The sequence below is a fragment of the Coregonus clupeaformis genome, chromosome 5 (assembly GCF_020615455.1).
Source record: "Coregonus clupeaformis isolate EN_2021a chromosome 5, ASM2061545v1, whole genome shotgun sequence".
Taxonomy (NCBI): Eukaryota; Metazoa; Chordata; class Actinopteri; order Salmoniformes; family Salmonidae; genus Coregonus; species Coregonus clupeaformis.
The window spans coordinates 24,684,266-24,710,151 of record NC_059196.1 but is presented as its reverse complement, the minus strand read 5'-3'; the positions used below and the strand labels follow the sequence as shown (position 1 = coordinate 24,710,151).

Below are 25,886 nucleotides of genomic sequence, written 5' to 3'. Positions count from 1 at the left end.
TTTGGTTGGAGTCATTGCAGCTAAAGGTGGCACAACCAGTTATTGAATGTAAGGGGGCAATTACTTTTTCACACAGGGGAATTGGGTGTTGCATAACTTTGTTTATGAAATAAATGAAATAAATATGTAACTGTTGTGTTATTTGTTCACTTATGTTCCCTTTATCTAATATTAGGTTTTGGTTGAAGATCTGATAACATTCAGTATCACAAATATGCAAAAGTAGAGAAAATTAGAAAGGGGGCAAATACTTTTTCATAGCACTGTATATAACTATACTTTACCACTATGCTATAACTATACTATATCACTATACTATAACTGTCCCCATTGCCAATACTAACCTAGTTCATCACTACAAACCAGCTCCCACTGTCCTAGATTGGGCTGTATTTGTGCTGGGAAATTGTTTTCAATCCTTTTATTTCCCTCTTCACCGTTTTATTTTGAGTCATGGCTGTCAGGTTTTACTGCCTTTTACAAACAGAACACATTCCCTGTGGAGCGGGGGTGTTAAATCTGGCTCTGTCTCCACAGCCCCGAGACACACACACACACACACACACACACACACACACACACACACACACACACACACATACATTCCAGAGATATGGGATTTAAATACACAGAGGAAAAAGGAGAGAAGATAGTCTTTTTAGACATTAATCGCGCTGCACCTAGAATCTAAAAGCATCTGTGAATAATGGCCGCCATGTTTCCTCTAGGTTATCAGGTCTGGAAAATTAGCTTTTAAAATGCAGTTTGAAATCCATTTGTGTGATGGATGTGTGACAGGGCTAATAAATTTAGCCAGTTTCTGGGAGGCTTGGCCTCAGTCATTCTTTATGCCTGTCATGAATCCCCACTACGAGCGGAGAACGGGGGAGTGGAGAGCCAGTCAGTCCTCCTCACAGATCCCATTGAGATAAACTCGCTGTCACTGCCTCGCGCTTTACAGTCTGTATTGATGAAATGTTCAGTATATTCCAAGGACGCGCCTAGTCAAATGATTTTATTCACTATTTTGTATGCAAGTCATTACCCTCATATCATCTAGTAGTATTTGTCTGTTTCTATAAGTCTGTTAGCCTAACATCAATAGAATACCTTAGCTGGCATTTACTTAATCTTTGTTTTAGTATCAAACAGACTTTATAACCCGCCTGGAGTACATCTGTGTCTGAAGCTGTTCTAGCGTCACATTATTTCCCAGCATGCATTTCTCTAGCTCATGCATGAAATGAAGCGTTGTTGTGCTCATATTGGATTCAGCAAAGCAGAGAAGATATATAGCTTCAGATGCTGAAGAATATCGGACATGTCCTATTAGACGGATTTGAGTGAATTTATGGATGAGAACTTCACAGTTTTAACCTCTGTTTGCAAAATCTGTCTTTGTTTCCTTCACTTTCACTCTGCTCCGAATATACTCTTAGAATACACTTACAATACCATCAGTACACTAGGAATACCATCAGTACACTTACAATACCATCAGTACACTCAGAATACCATTAGTACACTCAGAATACCATCAAATTCAATGCACTTACAATACCATCAGTACATTCAGAATGCCATCAGTACACACAGAATACCATCAGTACACTCAGAATACCATCAGTACACTCAGAATACCACCAGGACACTCAGAATACCACTCAGACTACCAAAACATTACAAAATAAAGAAAGATTTGGTCACAAAAAAAGAAGAAGAAAAATTAACTCTGAATACTTTCAACACACTCCCAGACTGAGAGAGGGATGATGTCGCGCTCTGTGTCTCTCTCACCTTGTCCTCTCTCTGGGGCTGTGTCCCAAATGGCAACATATTCCCTATACAGCGTCTTTGGAAAGTTTTCAGACCCCTTGACTTTTTCCACATTGTGTTAGGTTACAGCCTTATTCAAAAATTGATTAAATCGTTTTTTTCTCCTCATCAATCTACTCCCAATACCCCATAATGACAAAGCAAAAACTTTTTAAAATACATTTTTGCTGATGTATAAAAAAAAAATGAAAACGGGAAATATCACATTTACATAAGTATTCATACTCTTCACTCAGTACTTTGTTGAAGCACCTTTGGCAGCGATTACAGCCTCGAGTCTTCTTCGGTATGACGCTACAAGCTTGGCACACCTGTATTTGGGGAGTTTCTCCCATTCTTTTCTGCAGATCCTCTCAAGCTCTGTCAGGTTGGATGGGGAGCATTGCTGCACAGCTATTTCCAGGTCTCTCCAGAGATGTTCGACAGAGACTTGTCCCGAAGCCACTCCTGCGTTGTCTTGGCTGTGTGCTTAGGGTCGTTGTCCTGTTTGAAGGTGAACCTTCGCCCCAGTCTGAGGTCCTGAGCGCTCTGGAGCAGGTTTTCATCAAGGATCTCTCTGTACTTTGCTCCGTTCATCTTTCCCTCGATCCTGACTAGTCTCCCAGTCCCTGCCGGGCTGTCATTTGCCTTTTACTGAGGAGTGGCTTCCATCTGGCCACTCTACCATAAAGGCCTGATTGGTGGAGTGCTGCAGAGATGGTTGTCCTTCTGGAAGGTTCTCCCATCTCCACAGAGGAACTCCCTGACCAAGGCCCTTCTCCCCCGATTGCTCAGTTTGGCAGAGCGGCCAGCTCTAGGAAGAGTCTTGGTGGTTCCAAACTTCTTTCATTTCAGAATGATGGTGGCCACTGTGTTCTTAGGGACCTTCAATGCTGCAGAAATGTTTTGGTACCCTTCCCCAGATCTGTGCCTCGACACAATCCTGTCTCAGAGCTCTATGGACAATTCCTTCGACCTCATGGCTTGGTTTTTCTCTGACATGCACTGTCAACTGTGGGACCTTACTGTATATAGACAGGTGTGTGCCTTTCCAAATCATGTCCAATCAATTGAATTTACCACAGGTGGACTCCAATCAAGTTGTAGAAACATGTCAAGGATGATCAATGGAAACAGGATGCACCTGAGCTCAAGAGTCTCATAGCAAAGGGTCTGAATACTTATGTAAATAAGGTATTTCTGTATTTAGTTTTTAATAAATTTGCTAAATTTGCAAAAAAACTGTTTTCTCTTTGTCATTATGGGGTATTCTGTGTAGATTGCTGAGGAAATTGTTTTATTTCATCCATTTTAGAATAAGGCTGTAACGTAACAAAATGTGGAAAAAGTAAAGGGGTCTGAATACTTTCCGAAGGCACTACTTTTGACCAGAGCCCTTTGGAGTGTAGTGTTTTAGATGTGTGAGAGCTGACTGAGTTAGCCCCCTATGGGAGCCATTCCCCAGAGCCCCCTAGCACCAGACCATCCAGTCTGCCTCCCAAATAGCATTCCCTATGTAGTGCACTTCTTTTGACCAAGGCCCATAGTCTAGGGTATGTATAGGGTGCCATTTGGAAGACATCCCAGACCACCCTCACTGAGCTGCCTGGCCCAGCCTCCTTCATAACAGCAGCTTGGCACGACGGTCCAAATCCTGTCTGGTGCCGACTGCACGGTTTACAGTATCACTGGCCCTTCTTCTTCTTCTTCTTCTTCTTCTTCTTCTTCTTCTTCTTCTTCTTCTTCTTCTTCTTCTTCTTCTTCTTCTTCTTCTTCTTCTTCTTCTTCTTCTTCTTCTTCTTCTTCTTCTTCTTCTTCTTCTTCTTCTTCTTCTTCTTCTTCTTCTTCTTCTTCTTCTTCTTCTTCTTCTTCTCATTCACTACTAAACCACCTCCAAAGTGAAAGCATATGGTGGGGGATGAGGTTGGGGTGGGGGGGCAGGGGAAGAGAAATCATCATGTTTGCTTGGTTAATCAATCCTTGTAGTCTTGGGGTTGGTTTGTTGAACGTTTGATTCATATTAGCTAGATACAAATTAAAACATTTTGGCTTGTAGTTTAGGTTGCTGTACACAAATGATTGTCCTTCAGCAAATAAAATCTCATGCATCGTATGTGTTTAATACAGTGCAGAGGAAATGTTCAAAGCAGCTCCTTCCTCCCCCACCGCGGTTGGCAGACTATTTGTATTGGGAGTTAGGGGTTATAATCTGTAATGGTAATCTCTCATCTGCCTTCAGTGGATTTCCATTTTTCCGACTGTGTAATCTAGCGTTTACAATATCATTTACGTGGCTTCGCTTCTCCACCTACTGACATCTCTGTTCTTCTGCTTCAAGCCTGCTGGAAGACTGACAGACAGGGGACAAGCTCTAGGCACGCTGATACTCTGCACAGGCACTCACACACACAGTTGATTGATGCTTAACTGAGACTGAGCTCTCGTGGCTGTCAAAGGCCTGCTAAGTCTCCTGAGCCTTTAGCTTTCTGACAGTTGTAGATATTATATTCATATTATATTCATAGAATGGTTTGGTGATGTGATCCCCTTGTAACACATTAATCTGTTTAGACTGACTCAATATTGGTGGTGGGGGGGGACTATACAATGGTAGCCCTGGCTGCTCGCCAGACTGTCAAAGCTGGAGGTGGATTGGCAACTGGGTGGCTGTCTGAGTTGATGTTGTTGTTTTTGGTGGTGGTGGTGGTGGTAATACACACTGACTGGATAATTTTTAAGGTGGAGGTGTAAGCATCATTTTAATATGGTTGTATATTGGTAAAAGGAAAATAAAAGAGCCCTATACGAGCCCTGGCCAAAAGTAGGTCAGTATACACTGAGTGTACAAAACATTAGGAACTGCTCTTTCCTTGAAACCAGGTGAAAGCTATGATCCCTTATTGATGTAACTTGTTAAAACCACTTCAATCAGTGTATATGAAGGAGAGGAGACAGGTTAAAGAAGGATTTTTTAAGCCTTGAGACAATTGAGACATGGATTGGGTATGTGTGCCATTCAGAGGGTGAATGGGCAAGACAAAAGATTTAAGTGCTGTTGAACGGGGTATCGTAGTAGGTGCCAGGCGCACCAGTTTGAGTGTGTCAAGAACTGCAACACTACTGGGTTTTTCATGCTCAACAGTTTCCCATGTGTATCAAGAATGGTCCACCACCCAAAGGACATCCAGTCAACTTGACACAACATGGGCCAGCATCCCTGTGGAACGCTTTCGACACCTTGTAGAATCCATATCCCGATGAATTGAGGCTGTTCTGATGGCAAAGGAGGGTGCAACTCAATATTTTTCTAATGTTTTGTACACTCAGTGTATAGGGAATATGGCCATGTGGGACACCGTCAGAGGAGCAGGAGGACTGTGTAGTTCCTCACTCTGGTCTAGATGATGAAGATGAAGCACATGGTCCATTGATGTGACTGAGGATCTTCTCAGACCAAACTGTCATCTGCTCTACTATCACTTTAATCATCACTCTATCCCTCGCTCCATATTTATCTCCACAGCTCCGTTTGGAGTACGTAAATGACTTGCAGTGTTTTTCTACTTTTAGTTCCCCTTGAATGAAACACAAAGCCTTTGAAATGTGTCCAGCCATAGCTGCACTTAGTAACATGATGCTGGGCCCACTGCTTAATGGTTTGCATTCGCTGCAAGCAATAAAATGATCCTTCTTCCCAGGTCCTCCCTGCGAATGTTGGAATAATCATTTTTACAAAGATGGTTACCACATGCTGGAGCTGTTCCCTTCTTTCTCTCCTGTTTTTAAGGCTCTAATTCGCTGTTATTAATAATGAATAAAAATGCAATTTTCTTTTGGGTTGCCCCAGGGCTCTGGGAATCATTTCAATGAATATTTCAACACATTATTTTAGTCATGGCTCCACATACCCACACAGGGAAGGAGGGAGGGAGGGAGGGAGGGAAGGGGGTGCTGTTTTATAGTTCTCAGACCCTCCCCATCATTATTAAACCCCATGTTGCTGCCTCCCTCCTTCCCACCTTCCCTCCCTCCATCCCTCCATACCTCCCTCCCTCCATGCCTCTCTGCCTCCCTCCTCTCCCTGCTTCGCTCACTCCTTCTCTCTCTCCCTCCCCCTCCTCTCCCTGCCTCCATCCCTCCAGGCCTCCCTGCCTCCCTCCTGGCCTCCCTGCCTCTCTGCCTCCCTCCGTCCATACCTCTCTGCCTCCCTCCTCTCCCTCACTGCCTCCTCCCTCCTCTCCCTCCCTCCCTCCATGCCTCTCTGCCTCCCTCCTCTCCCTGCCTCCCTCCCTCCTCTCTCTCCCTCCCTCCCTACAGGCCTCTCTGCCTCCCTCCCTCTTCTCTCCCTGTCTCCCTCCATCCTTTCCTGCCTCCCTCCCTGCCTGTGTTGAGGGTCCTACCTCTCTGATTTACAAGTCTTGTTAAAAAACATAGTAAAAAAGGAGGCAAGCTGGGCAATTTAGACTTGTAATTTGATGCTGTATTTGTTAATGGGAGTGTTAGTGATTTATAGTGTAGTGGATTCTGCTGCTGCTGCTGTGGGGCTCCTGGTGGTGTGTGTGTGTGTGTGTGTGTGTGTGTGTGTGTGTGTGTGTGTGTGTGTGTGTGTGTGTGTGTGTGTGTGTGTGTGTGTGTGTGTGTGTGTGCGCGTGTGTGCGCGTATTCTAACCTGCTCTCAGTCTAACCTGTCTCTCTCTCTCTCTCTCTCTCTCTCTGTCTGTCTCTAAGTCTAACCTGTCTCTCTCTCTCTGTCTAACCTGTCTCTCTATCTCTGTCTAACCTGTCTCTCGCTCTCTCTGTCTGTCTCTCAGTCTAACCTGTCTATCTCTCGCTGTCTTTCTCTGTCTAACCTGTCTATCTCTCTCTGTCTGTCTCTCAGTCAGCTGAATGACTTCTGGCGTCTGGACTACTGGGAGGACGACCTACGGAGGAGGCGGAGATTCGTACGGAACCCCTTTGGCTCCACCCACTTGGACATTCCCTGCAAGACGCTGGACGACTATGGTTAGTCAGCATGCTCCTGGCTGATTGATTCATTTAATTAATTGATTGATTGATGTGTGGTTGAAAACTGTAACAAGCAACCCTAATTCAACAGTTTTTCTTGTTAGCTATACTTGATATCTGCTTCTGACCATGTCCTCTATTCTACAAGGTCTGTAGAAGTAACTAGTCTCCTGATGGAATAGGACCATTTTTACTCAGTGGTTAGGGTTAGGGCAATACATGGCAGGGTTAGGGGTGTACATGACAGTAGCCACACAGTACAATTCTGTAATTCATTATGTTGTATGACCCCAGACAACTACTGGCCTCTTCTCACTGTCAAGGCCAGCATTATAAAGTGAGGAGCTATAGAGGGTCTCAGTGTCCTCAGAGTCCAGGCTAGAATCGTGTACTATGGGCAGGGCCTGTTGCTGAGCTGAGAGAAGTTCATCGTCATTTTTATAGGTAACATATTTACTGCCTCTGTCAATTGAACATGACATGTCCGTTTAATGAAACATTTTATTTTCATAGACTTTGTCATTTTACTGTTGTGCTCTTAGTCTCAAACTTTCCCTCACTGAACTGACTAGGTCTATGTCCCAAGTGGCACCCTATTTCCTATATAGTGCACTACTTTTGACCAGAGCCCTGTGGAACCTGGTCAAAAGTAGTGCACTATATACTGTAGGGAGTAGGGTGCCATTGGGGACGCAACCTAGCAGAGCAGATGTAGTAAATGTGAACAAAATCTAGTGATTTAGAAACTACAAAGAACAAACATCTCAAAGCATTTTGTTTAAAGGTAGACTCAGTGATATGACGTAGATTCAGAAAACAAACTGCATAGTGGGTAAATTTCCGCAACAACTAAGAGTGTTGAAGCGTGAGGGTCAACTTCTCCGCTGTTTTGGTCCCCTGGCTACCACGCTGTAACAGCATGACGCGAACCCGTGCACATGCGCAGATACTGTGTGTGATTGTGTGAGAGCGAAGTCTTTTGTCTCGCTCATCTCAATATCTGCGGTGCTGCTCGTGGCAACGTCATTTCGCTGAGTCTACCTTTAAATGGAAAATGCTCCCACATCAAACAAAACATGCTATAAAATAAAACGTCATTCATTTCTGTGATGCTATTAAATCCTATTGTTTCAAGTTGTCTGCACACATCGGGAGGTATGATATTTCATAGTGATTGGAGGTGTGCAGTCATTAGGCCAGTTCTCTAACACTTGCCTGATGACCCAGGTCTGGTATGAGGAGGGCCAGGAGTTTGACATCCAGGAGAAACTCTGGGCCCTAGTTCTGACCTCACACATACTGGTCTCTGTGTAACTGAGCCTGCTTCCCAAATGGTACCCTATTCCCTACATAGTGCACTACTTTTGACCAGAGGCCTGGTCAAAAGTAGTGCACTATGTAGAGAATAGGGTGCCATTTGGGATGCAGACTGGCTGTGTTGGGGAGCTGACTGCTGGTTCAGCATGTCATCTGGCCTCTCAGCTCTGTGTCACTGCCAGAACACACACACACAACACACACACAACACACGCCAGGCCTACGCATAAGACACACACACACACACGCCAGCTGGTTTCTCTCTGGGCTGCAGGTGGCCCATGTTAATGGCACACACACAATAATGACACCGTCTGCTTCTTATTTTACTATGGTTCCTTTCTCAACCATCCAGACAACTCTCTCTCGCTCTCTCTCTCTCTCGCTCTCTCTCTCTTAGTTCTGATGCTTTCTTTCTGCAACAGACCCTGATAAAAATAATGTTGTCAATGTTGTTGTTTTTTGTTGGTAAAATGTTGTTCTCCCTGTCTTTTTAGTAGGTGGAGTGTGTGCGTGTCAGTGGTGTCTCTCCCAGTTTGAAGACTTGTTGACACCCTGGTGTCTCTCAGTGCTTCTAATGACTACAATAATGTAGAAGTTTCTCCTGTGAGAAGGATTGAATTTTTCGCTCTCTCTCTCTTGCTCCCCCCCCTTTCCCCTCTCATTCTCTCTCCCCCCTCACTATCTCTACTCTCCCCCTTTATCTCTCTCCCCCTCTCTCCCTATGGGCCCTGGTCAAAAGTAGTGCTCTATATAGGAAATGTGGTGCGATTTGGGACGCAGCTCATATTAAAGATGGGATGTGTCTTTAGCGGATAATCTAAGAGCAGCGGATCGTTAGTGGTCTCCGTCTCCAAACTCTGTTTCCTGTGGTTTGACAGACACTCCCACCAACCGTAGTACACATACAGTACCAGTCAAAAGTTTTAGAACACCTACTCATTCAAGGGTTTTTCTTTATTTTTACTATTTTCTACATTGTAGAATAATAGTGAAGACATCAAAACTATGAAATAACACATCTGGAATCATGTAGTAACCAAAAAAGTGTTAAACAAATCAAAATATATTCTATATTTGAGATTCTTCAAAGTAGCCACCCTTTGCCTTGATGACAGCGTTGCACACTCTTGGCATTCTCTCAACCTGCTTCACCTGGAATGCTTTTCCAACAGTCTTAAAGGAGTTCTTAGCCACCGTTTTCCTTCACTGGCTCATGAAACTAGCGTATGATCATCATGGCTGCTGTTCACTAAACACTATGCTGTTAGAACTAGCCTCAGACGCTAGGTAGGTTCTCTCTCTCCCCCTCCCCATCCCTCTCCTTCTTTCTCTCACACACACACACACTCTCGCCACATATTATGGTAGGCCTTAACACTACTCTCCCGCTCTGTTCTTTTTCCTCTCTCTCTCCCTATATATTATGGTATGCCTTCTCTGGGATGAGTTGGACCGCAGAGTGAAGGAAAAGCAGCCAACAAGTGCTCAGCATATGTGGGAACTCCTTCACGACTGTTGGAAAAGCATTCCAGGTGAAGCTGGGTGAGAGAATGCCAAGAGTGTGCAAAGCTGTCATCAAGGCAAAGGGTGGCTACTTTGAAGAATCTCAAATATAAAATATATTTTGATTTGTTTAACACTTTTTTGGTTACTACATGATTCCATATGTGTTATTTCATAGTTTTGATGTCTTCACTATTATTCTACAATGTAGAAAATAGTAAAAATTAAGAAAAACCCTTGAATGAGTAGATGTGTCCAAACTTTTGACTGGTACTGTGTATATATAGATTATAGTCTGTTTATTACAGATATAGAAGTTAACAAAACATAATGCCAGTAGGGTGTTAGCTATATAGTGGTTATTACAGATATAGGTTTTAGTGGGAAGGCCGAGAGCGAGAGAGAGAGATTTTTTTTTTTTATACTTAGGGAGCTTCTTAAATGTGTGGATTGAAATTCCTGTGTGTGTGAGCATTTATTAGCCACATTGACAGGGTTAGGATGACTAAGGAGGGTTAGCGTTGTGTCTCCGCCCTCTGTCTGTCTGTATGACTATACCCTCTGTGTTCTGTAGCAGCAGCAGCAGAGGATATAGTTAGCTGATTGGAACTGGGGAACCATGAAATGGAAGTCAGGTTCATATTGATCCAGTGTTTAACAGGCTGTTCTACCTCCAGGTGTTTTTGCTGCCCTGCTCACATGGACATGCTGGGTGCGTCCCAAATTGTACCTTATTCCCACTGCTTTTGACCATAGCCCCATAGGCTCTGGTCAAAAGTAGTGCACAACCAGGCTCTCTCTGACCCTCTGATACTCACACACACTGATCTTTATAGCTCATTACAGAAGAATTCACACACACATGCACACACACATTCACGCACACAAACACACACACTCTAATACACAGCAGTAGAACACACATCATCGCTAGCTACCATTCTGTAAATTATACTATAAGTATCCTCTCTAGCCTGTCGTTCCCTGGTTTATTATGATAAGACATTAGTCTAGAGAGGATTCACTCTGAAGGAGATGAAAGCTGCATGTTGTCTGACTGACTTTCAATGAGCTCTCTAAGGGATAGCTCTGTGGTACATGTCTGGAACCTCAATAATACAGTAGCTAAAGTGATTAATAAAGGTATAACTACAGAGCATCTAGCTACAGAGCATCTAGCTCCAGAGCATCTAGCTACAGAGCTTCTAGCTACAGAGCATCTAGCTCCAGAGCATCTAGCTACAGAGCATCTAGCTACAGAGCTTCTAGCTACAGAGCATCTAGCTACAGAGCATCTAGCTACAGGGCATCTAGCTACAGGGCATCTAGCTACAGGGCATCTAGCTACAGAGCATCTACTTACAAAGTATCTAGGCCAGGGCTGATCTCCAGGTATAGGGGGTGTATTAATGAGACACTCCTGCCCTGTTAGTGTGTTACTGTCTCTACTCTCTGTCTCTACTCTGTTTCTACTCTCTGTCTCTACTCTCTGTTTCTACTCTCTCTCTACTCTCTGTCTCTACTATCTGTTTCTACTCTCTCTCTCTACTCCCTGTCTCTACTTTCTGTCTCTTATCTTTTCCTGTTTTCGACTGAGCAGCGTCTCCCGACTGAGCAGCGTTCAGACTATCCCAGGGTTCAGTGATGCTGGACTGCTTGTATCGTGTGGAATGTGAATCCCGTGGAGAGAGAGGCGGAGGGGAGGGGGGATGGGGGGGAGAGGCTGCGTAGGAGGGCAGAGATAGATCTGGGACTGATGGAAAACGAAGAGAAGAGAAGAGGGGACTACAGTTAAGGAAACATTGCTATGTGATTAGGAAATGCTACTATATGAAACACAGTTTATGAAGCAGTGCAAGGAGACAGAGTGGCGTTTTGCCCTGTTATCACTCTGTAGGATTATCAAATCCTAAAGCATAGAGACATTACAGAGACAGGTAGGCATAGGTTAAGGCTGAGTTAGTTAGTTAGGTGTAGAGGGACACCCCCATCTGGGAACAGAGTCCGAAGAGGGGGAAGAGGCAAGAGAGGAGGAGGAAAAATCCCATTCTGCATTGCTGTTACCGTCCAAAACAAACGCTAAAACTTTGCATCTGTCTCAGATTTCACTGTTCTGGGCGGGATCTGTGTTTGTAGCGTGGAGGCATAGGAGGAAAAGTTGTCTCCAAAATGGTTCTGGTCAGGTCGCTAGTGTGGCGGACGAACACACAACATAAAGCTTTTTTAATGGGGTTCCAAAACATAAATGAAAGACTTTCAGACTTTTTATTTTACAGTAAATATCCATGTCCTGCATCGTGGTGTTGCCCATTTTGTTTGATCCAGTTTGTGTAATTTATGTACAATATGTGTTATTCAAAAAAAGCTCCACTGTAATTCTAAGGTTTCATCTTTTATTTATGGTTGTATATATTGAATTATTCTAAAGTATATTTGCCATCAGCCTTATTCCTCTGTTGGGAAATGCACTGTAGCAGAGTAGGCTGTTAAGTGAAACATCATGTCATAGAGTTAAGGAGTGAGAGGTTGGGGCGTATGAGACTTAGGAGACCAAGAAAAACACATGCTCCTTGACTCTGACTGAGGCTATAAAAATGAAAGGCTCATGCCACAGAATACTCCAGAGTTCTCCCAATATATAAAACATGGACCGTTATATCACAGTTTGTGCCTTTGCTTCTTTTTAAAAGCCTTTCAACTATTATCTATTCCACATTTAACAGTAAAACTACTGAACACTAAAATAGTTCCCTTCTCTGAGATTGTAAACTTTATTTGACCAAAGCTGAAAGCCCACATCCACTTGCTATCATCACCCTCAGACTGGGAGGGAAATGTCACCGTTCTGGAAACATTGAAAATGTGTCAGTCTGTCCTGTTGACATGGCGATAGGGAATGGGTGACATTAGCTCTGCTCTCTCTCTTCCTCCTCCTCTCTCTCTCACCCTTTTCTCTCTCTCTCTCTCTCCCTCTCCCTATCCTTGTCTCTCTCTCTCTCTCTCGCTCTCTCTCTGTCTTCAATGCTTTTCTTTACTTGATGGTTCTGAATCATAAACCGGATCATGAATTGGGTATGGTAGGTATTTTATGTGTCATTGGCATTCTTCCTATATAAAAACACAATATCAATGATAAAATGGTTTAATCTACTTATTCTGGATTGGCGTTAATATGTTGTTGCATCCCACATTATTTGCAGAAGGCCTTGGGTGATTGGAGTGTAGAAGGAGAACTACTATATTGGCTAACCCTGCTGCAGGTAGAGTTTGTGATAGTGCTGCTAGTTGTGCTACAGGGTTAGGGTCTGTGGGATGAGGTACAGCTGTCCTGTTTAGGTCACAGACTAAAGAAATGAATTATGGTAGAAACAAAGTGGCCCAATCTCTTTCTTCCTCCTCCGTGTGTTGTGAGGGGAAAGGTGGAGGATTTAAAAGCTTTCTAATGAGGCAGCCTTGTCACCTCAGCGCTGCCAGATCTTAATGTTGACAAACGGCCGTCTATTTCACCGCCCGCTTTGATTTGAGAACATCTCTGAGTGGAGTGGCTATCACTCATGACAAGATGGCTGTTCATGTCAGCACATTTTCTCTCTCCCTGTCCTGCTTCTTTTTTTCTGATTATTTATAACCCTACATTCTACCCCTTGATAACTAAATTGCATTGTGGACAAAGCAGTTTGCTCGGTCCCCTCCTCTCATTCTTTTTTTTGCTCTTCCTTTCTCTCTCTCTCTCGCTCTTTCGCTCTCTCTGTCGCTCGCTCTCCCTCTCCTCTCTCTCTCTCTCTCTCTCTCTCTCTCTTGCTCTCGCTCTTATTGATGTTGGTGGCGTGCCTGTAGAAATCAGCATGGTTTATTTTGTCTAGTTCCCACTCGGGTCCTCTGCTCCATCGTGCCAATCAGAGAGTCAGCTCCTCTGCTCAGCTTCCCCTCGTTGACCCTATGGAGGATAATGAAGCTTTACTGAATTACAGTTTTAAGTTTCACTCTCTTCTCTTTGATGCTAGAAGACTGGCTGCTAGATGGCTTTGGCCTTTCTTTAACGCTACACAGAATTCACTTCCGAAACACTCCGACTTCTTCCATGCATCTGATGAAAGCTCTCCAGACACGAGACAGAGCAGGAAGCTGCTTTTTTCACAGTAGTCGTGCAGTTGCAGGAGACCTCTTCAAGACAAGGTGCTTGTTCCTCCTGGGAGCGCCAGGCGTACTGAGAGCCACGCTGAGAGAAAACATGGCAGACGAGTGTCAGACACCTCCCATTTCTCCAGACGTGTTCTGCTGCTTTTCTTACACACAGAGAGAGTTCCTGCTACAGTTTTTCACAGATACTGTATGACCTTAAAGAAGACAAATCCTCACAGGCATCTCTGTGCAGTCATGTGGGGTTGGGTTGGGTTGGGCTGAGCTGGGGTTGGGCTGAGCTGGGGTTGGGCTGAGCTGGGGTTGGGCTGAGCTGGTGTTGGGTTGGGCTGGGGTTGGGCTGAGCATGGGGTGGGGTTGGGGTGGCGCTAGGGTTGGGCTTGGCTGGGGTTGGGCTGGGGCTAGGGTTGGGGTGGGGTTGGGCTGGGGCTAATATTGGGCTTGGGATGGGTTGGTCTAGGGTGGGGTGGGGTTGGGGTAGAGGTAAGGCTAGGGCTGGGGTGGGGTGGGGTGGGTTGGGCTGAGGCTTGGGTTGGGCTGGTCTGGGGTGGGGTGGGTTGGGCAAGGGCTAGGGTTGGGCTGGGGTTGAGCTGGGGCTGACAACTTGATAAAGGCAGTTTAAGGCATTTCGATGTACTGTGTAGTCTGTACGTACTGTATGGTGTGGATGTACTGTAAGGTGGGACACAGCCTGTAGAGTGATGGTCCTGTTCCACTAGACTTCTGTTCCAGTATGGCCGTATGATGAGATGTGGTGGTGTTACCAGTATCTCAATTGATCTGTCTGTTCAGTGTGGTTCTGTCTGAGCTCTGAAAGCAGCAGCAGCCGATAGATACAGTCCCAAAAGACTCTGAGCTGAAGACATATTCTCAAAACTCTGTTACCGCTTTCTATAAACAAAACAGTGTTTCATAGTTTACCTTGTCTGACAACAAACGTTGAAACAGCCTATCAGTTTAGATGCTGGAAATGTATTGAATGTATTCATTCATATGTTTACTGTGGGTTCTGACGTCAATAGTTATTAAATACTATAGTACACATCTCTTTACTCCAAGTCAGTCATCATTGGATGTTTTATGTAGAGATTGTGGGTATTGGGTAATCCAGACTTTAGTAGCCCACCAGATGTTATGGTATGCATTTGATAAAACTATCAAAACCAGATTCCCCTTTGGCTCAACTGATGTGACACTTCAAAGCATTTATAATCTTCTTATCTTTCTACACTGATCTGAATCTGCTCTTTGAGCTTCAGGGGAGAGGTGTTTAGCTGTCTGACTGTTTCCTGGTTGTTCTGTCTGACTGTTCTCTGACTGTTGTCTGACTGTATGACTGTTCTGGCTGTTGTCTGACTGTTCCCTGACTGTTGTGACTGTTCTCAGATTTTTCGGACTATTCCTGTCTCGCCATCCCCTGTTCTGACTGTTCTCTGACTGACTGTTCCAACTGTTCTGTCTTTCTGTCCCGTCCCCGTCCCCCCCCTCCCCCTCCAGGCAGCGAAGAGGATGAGTTGGTCAAGTCGAAGAAGGGGTTCCGCAGCCAGGCAGTAGCCAATCAGAGCCCAGAGACTGACCTGATGTTGGATGGAGACGATGACAATGCCAGTCTGCTGCAGGAGAAGGAGATGGACAACCTGGCTGGTGAGACGCACACACAAACACACACACACACACAAACAAACACGCACATATTTGTCCTATGTTTGGGTTATGGTTTATGTGTTTGGCAGTGTAAGTGGATCTGGACAGTGTTTCCAAGGTGTTCAGGTGAAAGTGTAGTTCCTGTGTGATAGTGTATGTGTGAAACGAGCCGGTCTGTTCTGTTCTGTGTTGTTTTGGTTCTCCAGCGCCGTTCCTTCCTCGCCTGTTTGTCTCCAGAGGTCAGTCAGTCATCTCAGTCCAAGTTAAACTAAATTGATTCCGGAAGGATGATCAATCTGAATATGGCTGCGTATCAAATGGCACCCTATTCTTTAGTTAGTGCACTACTTTTGACTAGGGCACATAATGCTTTGGTCAAACCGTAGTTCAATAGGGTGCCATTTGGAACGTACACTACAGTGCCTTCGGAAAGTATTCAAACCCCTTGACTTTTTCCACATTTTGTTACGTTACAGCCTTATTCTAAAATTGATTAAATTGTTTTTTTTCCCTCATCAATCTACACACAATACCCCATAATGACAAAGCAAAAACAGGTTTTTAGAAATGTATGCTAAATATCACATTTACATAAGTATTCAGACCCTTTACTCAGTACTTTGTTGAAGCAGCTTTAGCAGGGATTACAGCCTCGAATCTTCTTGGGTATGACGCTACAAGCTTGGCACACCTGTATTTGGGGAGTTTCTCCCATTCTTCTCTGCACATCCTCTCAAGCTCTGTCAGGTTGGATGGGGAGCGTTCCTGCACAGCTATTTTCAGGTCTCTCCAGAATTGTTCGATAAGGTTCGGGCTCTGGCTGGGCCACTCAAGGACATTCAGAGACTTTTCCCGAAGCCACTCCTGCGTTGTCTTGGCTGTGTGCTTAGGGTCGTTGTCCTGTTGGAAGGTGAACCTTCGCCCCAGTCTGAGTTCCTGAGCGCTCTGGAGCAGGTTTTCATCAAGAAGCTCTCAGTGCTTTGCTCCGTTCATCTTTCCCTCGATCCTGACTAGTCTCCCAGTCCCTGCCACTGAAAAACATCCCCACAGCATGATGCTGCCACCACCATGCTTCACCGTAGGGATGGTGCCAGGTTTCCTCCAGACGTGATGCTTGGCATTCAGGCCAAATAGTTCAATCTTGGTTTCATCAGACCAAAGAATCTTGTTTCTCATGGTCTGAGAGTCTTTAGGTGCCTTTTGGTAAACTCCAAGCAGGCTGTCATGTGCCTTTCACTGAAGAGTGGCTTCCGTCTGGCCACTCTACCATAAAGGCCTGATTGGTGGAGTGCTGCAGAGATGGTTGTCCTTCTGGAAGGTTCTCCCATCTCCACAGAGAAACTCAAGAGCTCTGTTAGAGTGACCATCGGGTTCTTGGTCCCCTCCCTCACCAAAGTCCTTCTCCCCCAATCGCTCAGTTTGGCCAGGCGGCCAGCTCTAGGAAGAGTCTTGGTGGTTCCAAACTTCTTCCATTGAAGAATGATGAAGGCCACTGTGTTCTTGGGCACCTTCAATGCTGCAGAAATGTTTTGGTACCCTTCCCCTGATCTGTGCCTCAACACAATCCTGTCTCGGAGCTCTACGGACAATTCCTTCAACCTCATGGCTTGGTTTTTGCTCTGATAAACACTGTCTCCTCTGGCATTATCACTTAAATAAGGTCCCACAGTTGACAGTTCATATCAGAGCAAAAACCAAGCCATGAGGTCGAGGGAATTGTCCGTAGAGCTCCGAGTTACCAACATATTTTAAATAGTGATTGATATATTTTCAATAAAAACGTTATTTTTATTAATTTATTCATACTATTTCATCCTTCCACAAGATATAGTCCCGACACAAATCTAGGGTTGCTAGAGACGTGACCCAGTCGTTTAGTCTTTTTGTTCTGTATCTATGGACACGACCCAGTTGTTCAGTCTTTTTGTTCTGTATCTATGGACGCGACCTAGTCGTTCATTCTAAATGTTCCATTGCCATACTGGCTGGCAACGTTCTTATCCCTTGCTTGCTAGCTAGCCAACTACGGCTAACTTACAGTCACGTCAAAAAGCCAGAATAACAGCAAAGTAGCTGCATTTGCATTTGTTTAAGCTGTTTTCTAGTGACATTTATTTGGATACGTCCATAACAATGAGCTAATGAGGCGCGATTTCGCCTGGCATAGAAAATGTGCTCACTCGTCAGGACACTGTTGTTCAGAGGAGCTAGCCAACAACACAGCTACAGTAACACAGTCACTTCAAACTGAAGCTGGAAAGACTGCAAATTAGCTGCGTTTCATTTTACCTGTTTTCAATTGACATTTTTTTGTATATATCCATTAAAATGATGCCAGCTGATTCATGATTTCGACTGGCTGCCTGTCTGTCTCGTCCCGACTCCCGACATGTTCATTACTATGGGACAGCAGGAGATCGAATTTGAATATTGAAACAATGTTGCAAATGTCGGAGAGACAGACAGCAAGATTTATACAAATCTCCGCTGTTGAAAACTACATGTTAGTCTAAAAGAAATGTGAGATGATGTCTAGATGTTTTTTATAGTGGAGATCAAGTTTATAAGTTGCCTGGCTGGGCTGATGAGACAGTGGATTGCGCAGTCAGATGGAACAGAGTAAATAGGCATTTTAACGTCATAGATTTATCCGGTGGCAACTTTGTTGAATAGACACCGGCTGGAATGCTCTTTTAACCAGTCAGCATTCAGGATAGACCCACCCATTATATAAATAGACAGGTGTGTGCCTTTCCAAATCCTGTCCAATCAATTGAATATACCACAGGTGGACTCCAATCAAGTTGTAGAAACATCTCAAGGATGATCAATGGAAACAGGATGCACCTGAGCTCAACTTCGAGTCTCATAGCAAAGGGTCTGAATACTTATGTAAATAAGGTATTTCTGTTTTTATGTTTAATAACTTAGCAACAATTTCTAACAACCTGTTTTCACTTTGTCGTTATGGGGTATTGTGTGTAGATTGCTGAGGAAAATAATGTATTTAATACATTTTAGAATAAGGCTGTAACGTAACAAAATGTTGAAAAAGTAAAGGGGTCTTAATACTTTCTAAAGGCACTGTATGTCACCATTCCCCTTCCAAATGGCCCAGACAATCAGTGACTAAACTAACATTTACCTAACCTGACAAACTGAACTATTAACACACATTAACACTATGATCTTACTGATTATAACGGCCAGAGAAACTATGAAAACAAAAGAATGAATGAAAATTACTTGAATCAACCTCCTCAGTGGAAATATATATGGAAATAAACTAATCACAATTAGTTATTAAAACACATGAGTTGGTTGTTGGATATCTAGACATTTTATTTTCATTTGAACACTGAGTCATGGTCTGCACCCCAAATGGCACCTTATTCCTTTTTATAGTGCGCTACTTTTAACCAGGGCCCATAGGAATCTGGTCAAAAGTGTGCACTATATAGGAAAATGGCGTCATTTGGGACGCATCCATGTAGACGAAAGGGTCTGTTAATAAGAGGTGTTCCATGACATGATGTCTGAATGTCCAGAAGATAAATTGCATGCTACATAATGACATTTCAACTTCATTTTATCTTGGAGGCTTGGAGGTTTTACCTGAACCGTGCCAGGCAGGCAGGAGAGCTTCATACAGCTGGCAGGGCTACAGTGAAACATAATATAATATATATATAATAATAATAAATGCAATTAAGTAAACACTTTTATCCGTAGTGTGTTTTTTTATATATGGGTGGCCCCAGCAGGAATCGAACTCACAATCCTTGCATTGCAAGCACCCTCGTCTACCAACTGAGCCACGCTGTTCTATCGGGTCCTGAGATGTACAGGCTGGATGGATGTAGAGGTAGATCATTACAGACTGGATGGATGTATAGGTAGAGCAGTACAGACTGGATGGATGTAGAGGTAGAACAGTACAGACTGGATGGATGTAGAGGTAGAGCATTACAGACTGGATGGATGTAGAGGTAGAGCATTACAGACTGGATGGATGTAGAGGTAGAGCAGTACAGACTGGATGGATGTAGAGGTAGAGCATTACAGACTGGATGGATGTAGAGGTAGAGCATTACAGACTGGATGGATGTAGAGGTAGATCATTACAGACTGGATGGATGTAGAGGTAGAGCATTACAGACTGGATGGATGTAGAGGTAGAACAGTACAGACTGGATGAATGTAGAGGTAGAGCAGTACAGACTGGATGGATGAAGAGCAGTACAGACTGGATGGAGGTAGAGCAGTACAGACTGGATGGATGTAGAGCAGTACAGACAGGATGGAGGTAGAGCAGTACAGACTGGATGGATGAAGAGCAGTACAGACTGGATGGAGGTAGAGCAGTACAGATTGGATGGATGTAGAGGTAGAGCAGTACAGACTGGATGGATGTAGAGGTAGAGCAGTACAGACTGGATGGATGAAGAGGTAGAACAGTACAGACTGGATGGATGTAGAGGTAGATCATTACAGACTGGATGAATGTAGAGGTAGAGCATTACAGACTGGATGGATGTAGAGGTAGAACAGTACAGACTGGATGGAGGTAGAGCAGTACAGACTGGATGGATGTAGAGCAGTACAGACAGGATGGAGGTAAAGCAGTACAGACTGGATGGATGAAGAGCAGTACAGACTGGATGGATGAAGAGCAGTACAGACTGGATGGATGAATAGCAGTACAGACTGGATGGATGTAGAGGTAGAGCAGTACAGACTGGATGGAGGTAGAGCAGTACAGATTGGATGGATGTAGAGGTATAGCAGTCGTCTGGTTAATAATGCAGCTAATAAACCTCCCGTCCAGTCCTGGCCAGGCCAGTTTAACGTTAAACCTTAGTTCCCTTTCAGTCGGTCACTCTGTATAACATACTTGGGGAGTCAACAACCAATCATATTCACCTGAAGAAAACTGAAATCACGCGCAACAGGCAAATGGATGCCGAGCCCGCCCTCAGAAGCCCCACCTTCCTGGCTATAATACCAGGGCTCGCATTCATTTCCTCAATTCTTTGCTCTAAAGCTTGCCTGAAGGAAGAACGTGTCACGCAATTTGCAAACTTTACAAGCACACAAAGACTACAAGATTCGGCTCCGACTTAGGTGTCTGTTAGTTGGTAGAGAGTGCTTGTCCCCCTAGATGTTGCGAGTTTTGGGTCTTGGTATCGGTTTTTGTGTTTGCTAAAAGCTAACTACTTTATGCTCTGCTTGTGTAGCTAATGCTTCCTTGCTTGGATAGGATTTGTGTTTGCTAAAAACCCACTAATTTCTGCTCTGCTTTTGTAGCCAGTGCTTCCTTGCTTGAGTCAAAAAGGCTAACCAGCTGAGTTTATACCTCCGACCGTGCCCTAAAGATATTTACGAGTGCTGTCCTATTTGCCTGGGGTGGAAACATGCACAGGAGGCTTTGGCTCGGACCAATTCGTGTGACCATTGTCTCCAGCTGGGTTCAACTTCCATTGGGCGTCGGGCTGACTTTGTGAGAAAGATTGGGGCTGCTGGCGAAGGGTCTTCCGGTGACGCAACCTTGGAAATGGGGTTGTCTGAGGCCAGGAGAGTTGATAGGGGTGTCATCCCAGCCGAGTGAGGCTCAATCCGGTTTCTCTGTCAGTGTTCAGAGTCCGGATTCCGGGGATGATATACTATCCCTGGTTGGCTCTGGAGGGTTTTCAGAGTGTGAATCGGATGTCAAAATCAAATCAAATCAAATCAAATTTTATTGGTCACATGCGCCGAATACAACAGGTGCAGACATTACAGTGAAATGCTTACTTACAGCCCTTAACCAACAGTGCATTTATTTTAAACAAAAAAGTAAGAATAAAACAACAACAAAAAAGTGTTGAGAAAAAAGAGCAGAAGTAAAAATAAAGTGACAGTAGGGAGGCTATATATACAATAGAATAAAGTGACAGTAGGGAGGCTATATATACAGGGGGTACCTGCGATAGTCAATGTGCGGGGGCACCGGATAGTTGAGGTAGTTGAGGTAATATGTACATGTGGGTAGAGTTAAAGTGACTATGCATAAATACTTAACAGAGTAGCAGCAGCGTAAAAAGTATGGGGTGGGGGGGCAGTGCAAATAGTCCGGGTAGCCATGATTAGCTGTTCAGGAGTCTTATGGCTTGGGGGTAGAAGCTGTTGAGAAGTCTTTTGGACCTAGACTTGGCACTCCGGCACCGCTTGGCCGTCGGTGGCAGAGAGAACAGTCTATGACTAGGTGACTGGAGTCTTTGACAATTTTGAGGGCCTTCCTCTGACACCGCCTGGTAGAGGTCCTGGATGGCAGGGGAGCTTTGCCCCTGTGATGTACTGGGCCGCACTCACTTCCCTCTGTAGTGCCTTGCGGTCAGAGGCCAAGCAGTTGCCATACCAGGCGGTGATGCAACCAGTCAGGATGCTCTCGATGGTGCAGCTGTAGAATTTTTTGAGGATCTGAGGACCCATGCCAAATCTTTTAGTCTCCTGAGGGGGAATAGGCTTTGTCGTGCCCTCTTCACGACTGTCTTGGTGTGTTTGGACCATGATAGTTCGTTGGTGATGTGGACACCAAGGAACTTGAAGCTCTCAACCTGTTCCACTACAGCCCCGTCGATGAGAATGGGGGCGTGCTCAGTCCTCTTTTTTTTCCTGTAGTCCACAATCATCTCCTTTGTCTTGGTCACGTTGAGGGAGAGGTTGTTGTCCTGGCACCACACGGCCAGATCTCTGACCTCCTCCCTATAGGCTGTCTCATCGTTGTCGGTGATCAGGCCTACCACTGTTGTGTCGTCGGCAAACTTAATGATGGTGTTGGAGTCGTGCCTGGCCATGCAGTCATGGGTGAACAGAGAGTACAGGAGGGGACTGAGCACGCACCCTGAGGGGCCCCCGTGTTGAGGATCAGTGTGGCAGATGTTGTTACCTACCCTTACCACCTGGGGCGGCCCGTCAGGAAGTCCAGGATCCAGTTGCAGAGGGAGGTGTTTAGTCCCAGGATCCTCAGCTTAGTGATGAGCTTTGAGGCACTATGGTGTTGAATGCTGAGCTGTAGTCAATGAACAGCATTCTCACGTAGGTGTTCCTCTCTGTCCAGGTGGGAAAGGGCAGTGTGGAGTGCGATAGAGATTGCATCATCTGTGGATCTGTTGGGGCGGTATGCAAATTGGAGTGGGTCTAGGGTTTCTGGGATTATGCTGTTGATGTGAGCCATGACCAGTCTTTCAAAGCACTTCATGGCTACAGACGTCAGTGCCACGGGTCGGTAGTCATTTAGGCAGGTTATCTTAGAGTTCTTGGGCACGGGGACTATGGTGGTCTGCTTGAAACATGTTGGTATTACAGACTCAGTCAGGGACATGTTGAAAATGTCAGTGAAGACACTTGCCAGTTGGTCAGCACATGCTCGGAGTACACGCGTCCTGGTAATCCGTCTGGCCCTGCGGCCTTGTGAATGTTGACCTGCTTAAAACTCTTACTCACATCGGCTACGGAGAGCGTGATCACATAGTCGTCCGGAACAGCTGGTGCTCTCATGCATGCTTCAGTGTTGCTTGCCTACGGCGAGCATAGAAGTGGTTTAGCTCGTCTGGTAGGCTTGTGTCACTGGGCAGCTCGCGGCTGTGCTTCCCTTTGTAGTCTCTAATAGTTTTCAAGCCCTGCCACATCCGACGAGCGTCCAGAGCCAGTGTAGTATGATTCAATCTTAGACCTGTATTGACTCTTTGCCTGTTTGATGGTTCGTCGGAGGTCATATCGGGGATTTCTTATAAGCATCCGGGTTAGAGTCCCGTTCCTTGAAAGCGGCAGCTCTACCCTTTAGCTCAGTGCGGATGTTTCCTGTAATCCATGGCTTCTGGTTGGGGTATGTACGTACGGTCACTGTGGGGACGACATCATCGATGCACTTATTGATGAAGCCAGTGACTGATGTGGTGTACTCCTCAATGCTGTCTGGATGTCATCAGCTCGGCGGGGGAAAGTGAATCATTGGTGGTTAATGTGCATTTGACGAAGCTGTGTTGTAGGGCGGCAGATCACCTGGGGGTGGATTGGCCGTCTTCTCCCCCGCAGCAGAGTTCCTCCAGGTTTGTGGGAAGGTATTTACCTCCTGTCCCTCCAGCGGTGAAGCATCGCTTATTCCTGTTTAAAGATTTCACAGATGAGCCACAGGCGACCTGGCATTCCCCTCATTCAGCCAGGCTGGTGCTACCAGGTTATGGCGAGTTCATTCATGTAGAAGATTTGGAGGAGGCGGGGCTCGTTTGCACATGGCCGATGGATTGAAAGCTGGCGAGTTACTTAGCTCCAGGGGATAACAAAGGGGCTAATCCTAGCACGGTGCTTCCGAATAAACAGTGCTGGTGCTCTGCCCCTTCAGGGAATAATGTATGGGAGACTGGTAGCGTGCTCCGTCCAGTGGCGGGGTTGCGTAGTTTCACCATGGGTGATGAGGATGGTGACGAGGGGGTACAGTCTGCAGTTTGCTCTGCGTCATCCTTTTCATGGCGTCATTACGCCTATTGCCCCTGAGGTCCTAGCACCTGTCTTGAGAGATTTCCTCTCTCCTTCAAAAGCAGGCTATTCGGGTGGTCCCCGTGTCTGAAGTACAGAGCGGTTGGTACGGCCGGTACTACTTAGTTCCCAAGAGCGATGGAACGTTGCGTGCCATCCTGGACTTGTGTGTTTTAAATAAGCACCTCCAGGTTTGCAAGTTTAAAATGCTTACACTTCAATGGCTATTGCAGTCGGTGCGTCCCAGCGATTGGCTTACGCCCATAGATCTGAAGGAAACATGTTTTCATGTGGCTATACATCCTCTCCACAGAAAGTTTCTGAAGTTTCATTTTAAGGGTGTGGCCTAAGAGTTTCTAGTCCTGCCTTTCGGAGTCTCCCTATCACCCCAGACCTTTTTCTATGGTGGTAGAGGTGGCTTTGGCACCGGTGCGGTGCCAGGGGATCAGATTATTGGCCTATCTGGATGATTGGATGGTCATAGCGGAGTCAAAGGAACAGGTGGAACTCCAAACTGCCACGCTGGTTTCCCATATTCAGTCTCTGGGGTTCATAGTGAATCACAAGAAAAGTTGTTTGAATCTGGCACAGCGCATTCCGTTTCTGGGTCTCATTCTGGACTCGGTTCTGAATCATGCATTTTTGTCCCAACAGAGGGTCGCATTCCGGTTCTGTCTGGCACGGTTTCAGCTGGGGCACTCGGTGCCTTTTCGCTTGTGCATGCAGTTATTGGGTCTGATGGCCTCTATGATAGCTGTGGTGCCTCTGGGACTTATGTTGATGCTTCTGTTTCAGCGCTGTGTAATTGCCACTGCCATCATTTGTCAAGGTATCCCCGTCATGCCTAAGGACGTTGACTCCTTGGAGGGACCCGTGACTGATGTTGCAAGTGGTTCTCATGGGCCGGGTAGTGTCCAACAGGTTGTTCACGACAGACGCATCCTTGCTGGGATGGGGAGCACTGCGTGTGGGCTACTCGGAAAGAGGGATTTGGTCAACAGCGCAAAGGGCACTGCATATCAATTACCTAGAGATACTGACTGTTTTGCTAGTGTTGAGGCGTTTCTTTCCTGATGTTGGAGGGCCAGCATGTGTTGGTAAGGTCCAACAACAGGACGGCAGTGGCGTACATCAACAGGCAAGGGAGGACGCGGTCTCTCTCTCTCTTCTAAATCTGTCCCGTTATCTGCTCGTATGGAGCAGTGTGCATTTCCTGTTGCTCAGGGCGACGTATCTTCCCGGGTTTCTCAACGTGGGTGCGGATCTACTTTCCAGGGGGGGTCCTATCTGTAAAGTAGATCGGTGATTGTTCAGATATTGGACCAGTTCGGCAGGGCTGACGAAGATCTTTACGCATCACATGAAAACACGCATTGTCATCTGTTCTTCTCAATGAGGTATCTGGGCACTCCGTTGGGAACGGATGCTTTGGCGTATCAAGGGCCTTGGACTCTGCTCTATGCGTTTCCTCCAGTGGACCTGATTCAGGCCACCATGGAGAGGATCCGTCAGGAGAGTCTGTTGTTGATTCTGGTGGCTCCCCGTTGGCCCAGACAACCCTGGTTCCAGGAGATCATCCACGTTTCGTTGGGATCTATTGTCCCAGGTGCACCAGAGAGTTTGGCACCCACAACCACAGATATGGGGATCTGTGGGTTCGGCCCCAGAAATGTTGAATTTGACGGCTAGGGTTTACCCTTGAATGTGATTACGACTATACAGTCGGCAGATGTGCCCTCTACGAGGGTTGTATACATATACAGTGGGGGAAAAAAGTATTTAGTCAGCCACCAATTGTGCAAGTTCTCCCACTTAAAAAGATGAGAGAGGCCTGTAATTTTCATCATAGGTACAAGTCAACTAGGACAGACAAAATGAGGAAAAAAAAATCCAGAAAATCACATTGTAGGATTTTTTATGAATTTATTTGCAAATTATGG

At 45.4% G+C, this 25,886-nt stretch overlaps 1 protein-coding gene across 4 annotated transcripts in view; it reads left to right on the top strand.

Annotated features, from left to right (window-relative positions):
- The window catches only part of LOC121565588 (neurobeachin-like), a 300,567-nt gene that overhangs the window by 162,299 nt on the left and 112,382 nt on the right, over positions 1-25,886 (top strand). For all 4 annotated transcript variants that reach the window (XM_045213661.1, XM_045213660.1, XM_045213658.1 and 1 more), the window contains 2 exons: positions 6,695-6,819; positions 15,283-15,429. In XM_045213661.1, the coding sequence (XP_045069596.1) occupies positions 6,695-6,819; positions 15,283-15,429 (272 nt within the window). The remainder of the gene's footprint in view (positions 1-6,694; positions 6,820-15,282; positions 15,430-25,886) is intronic.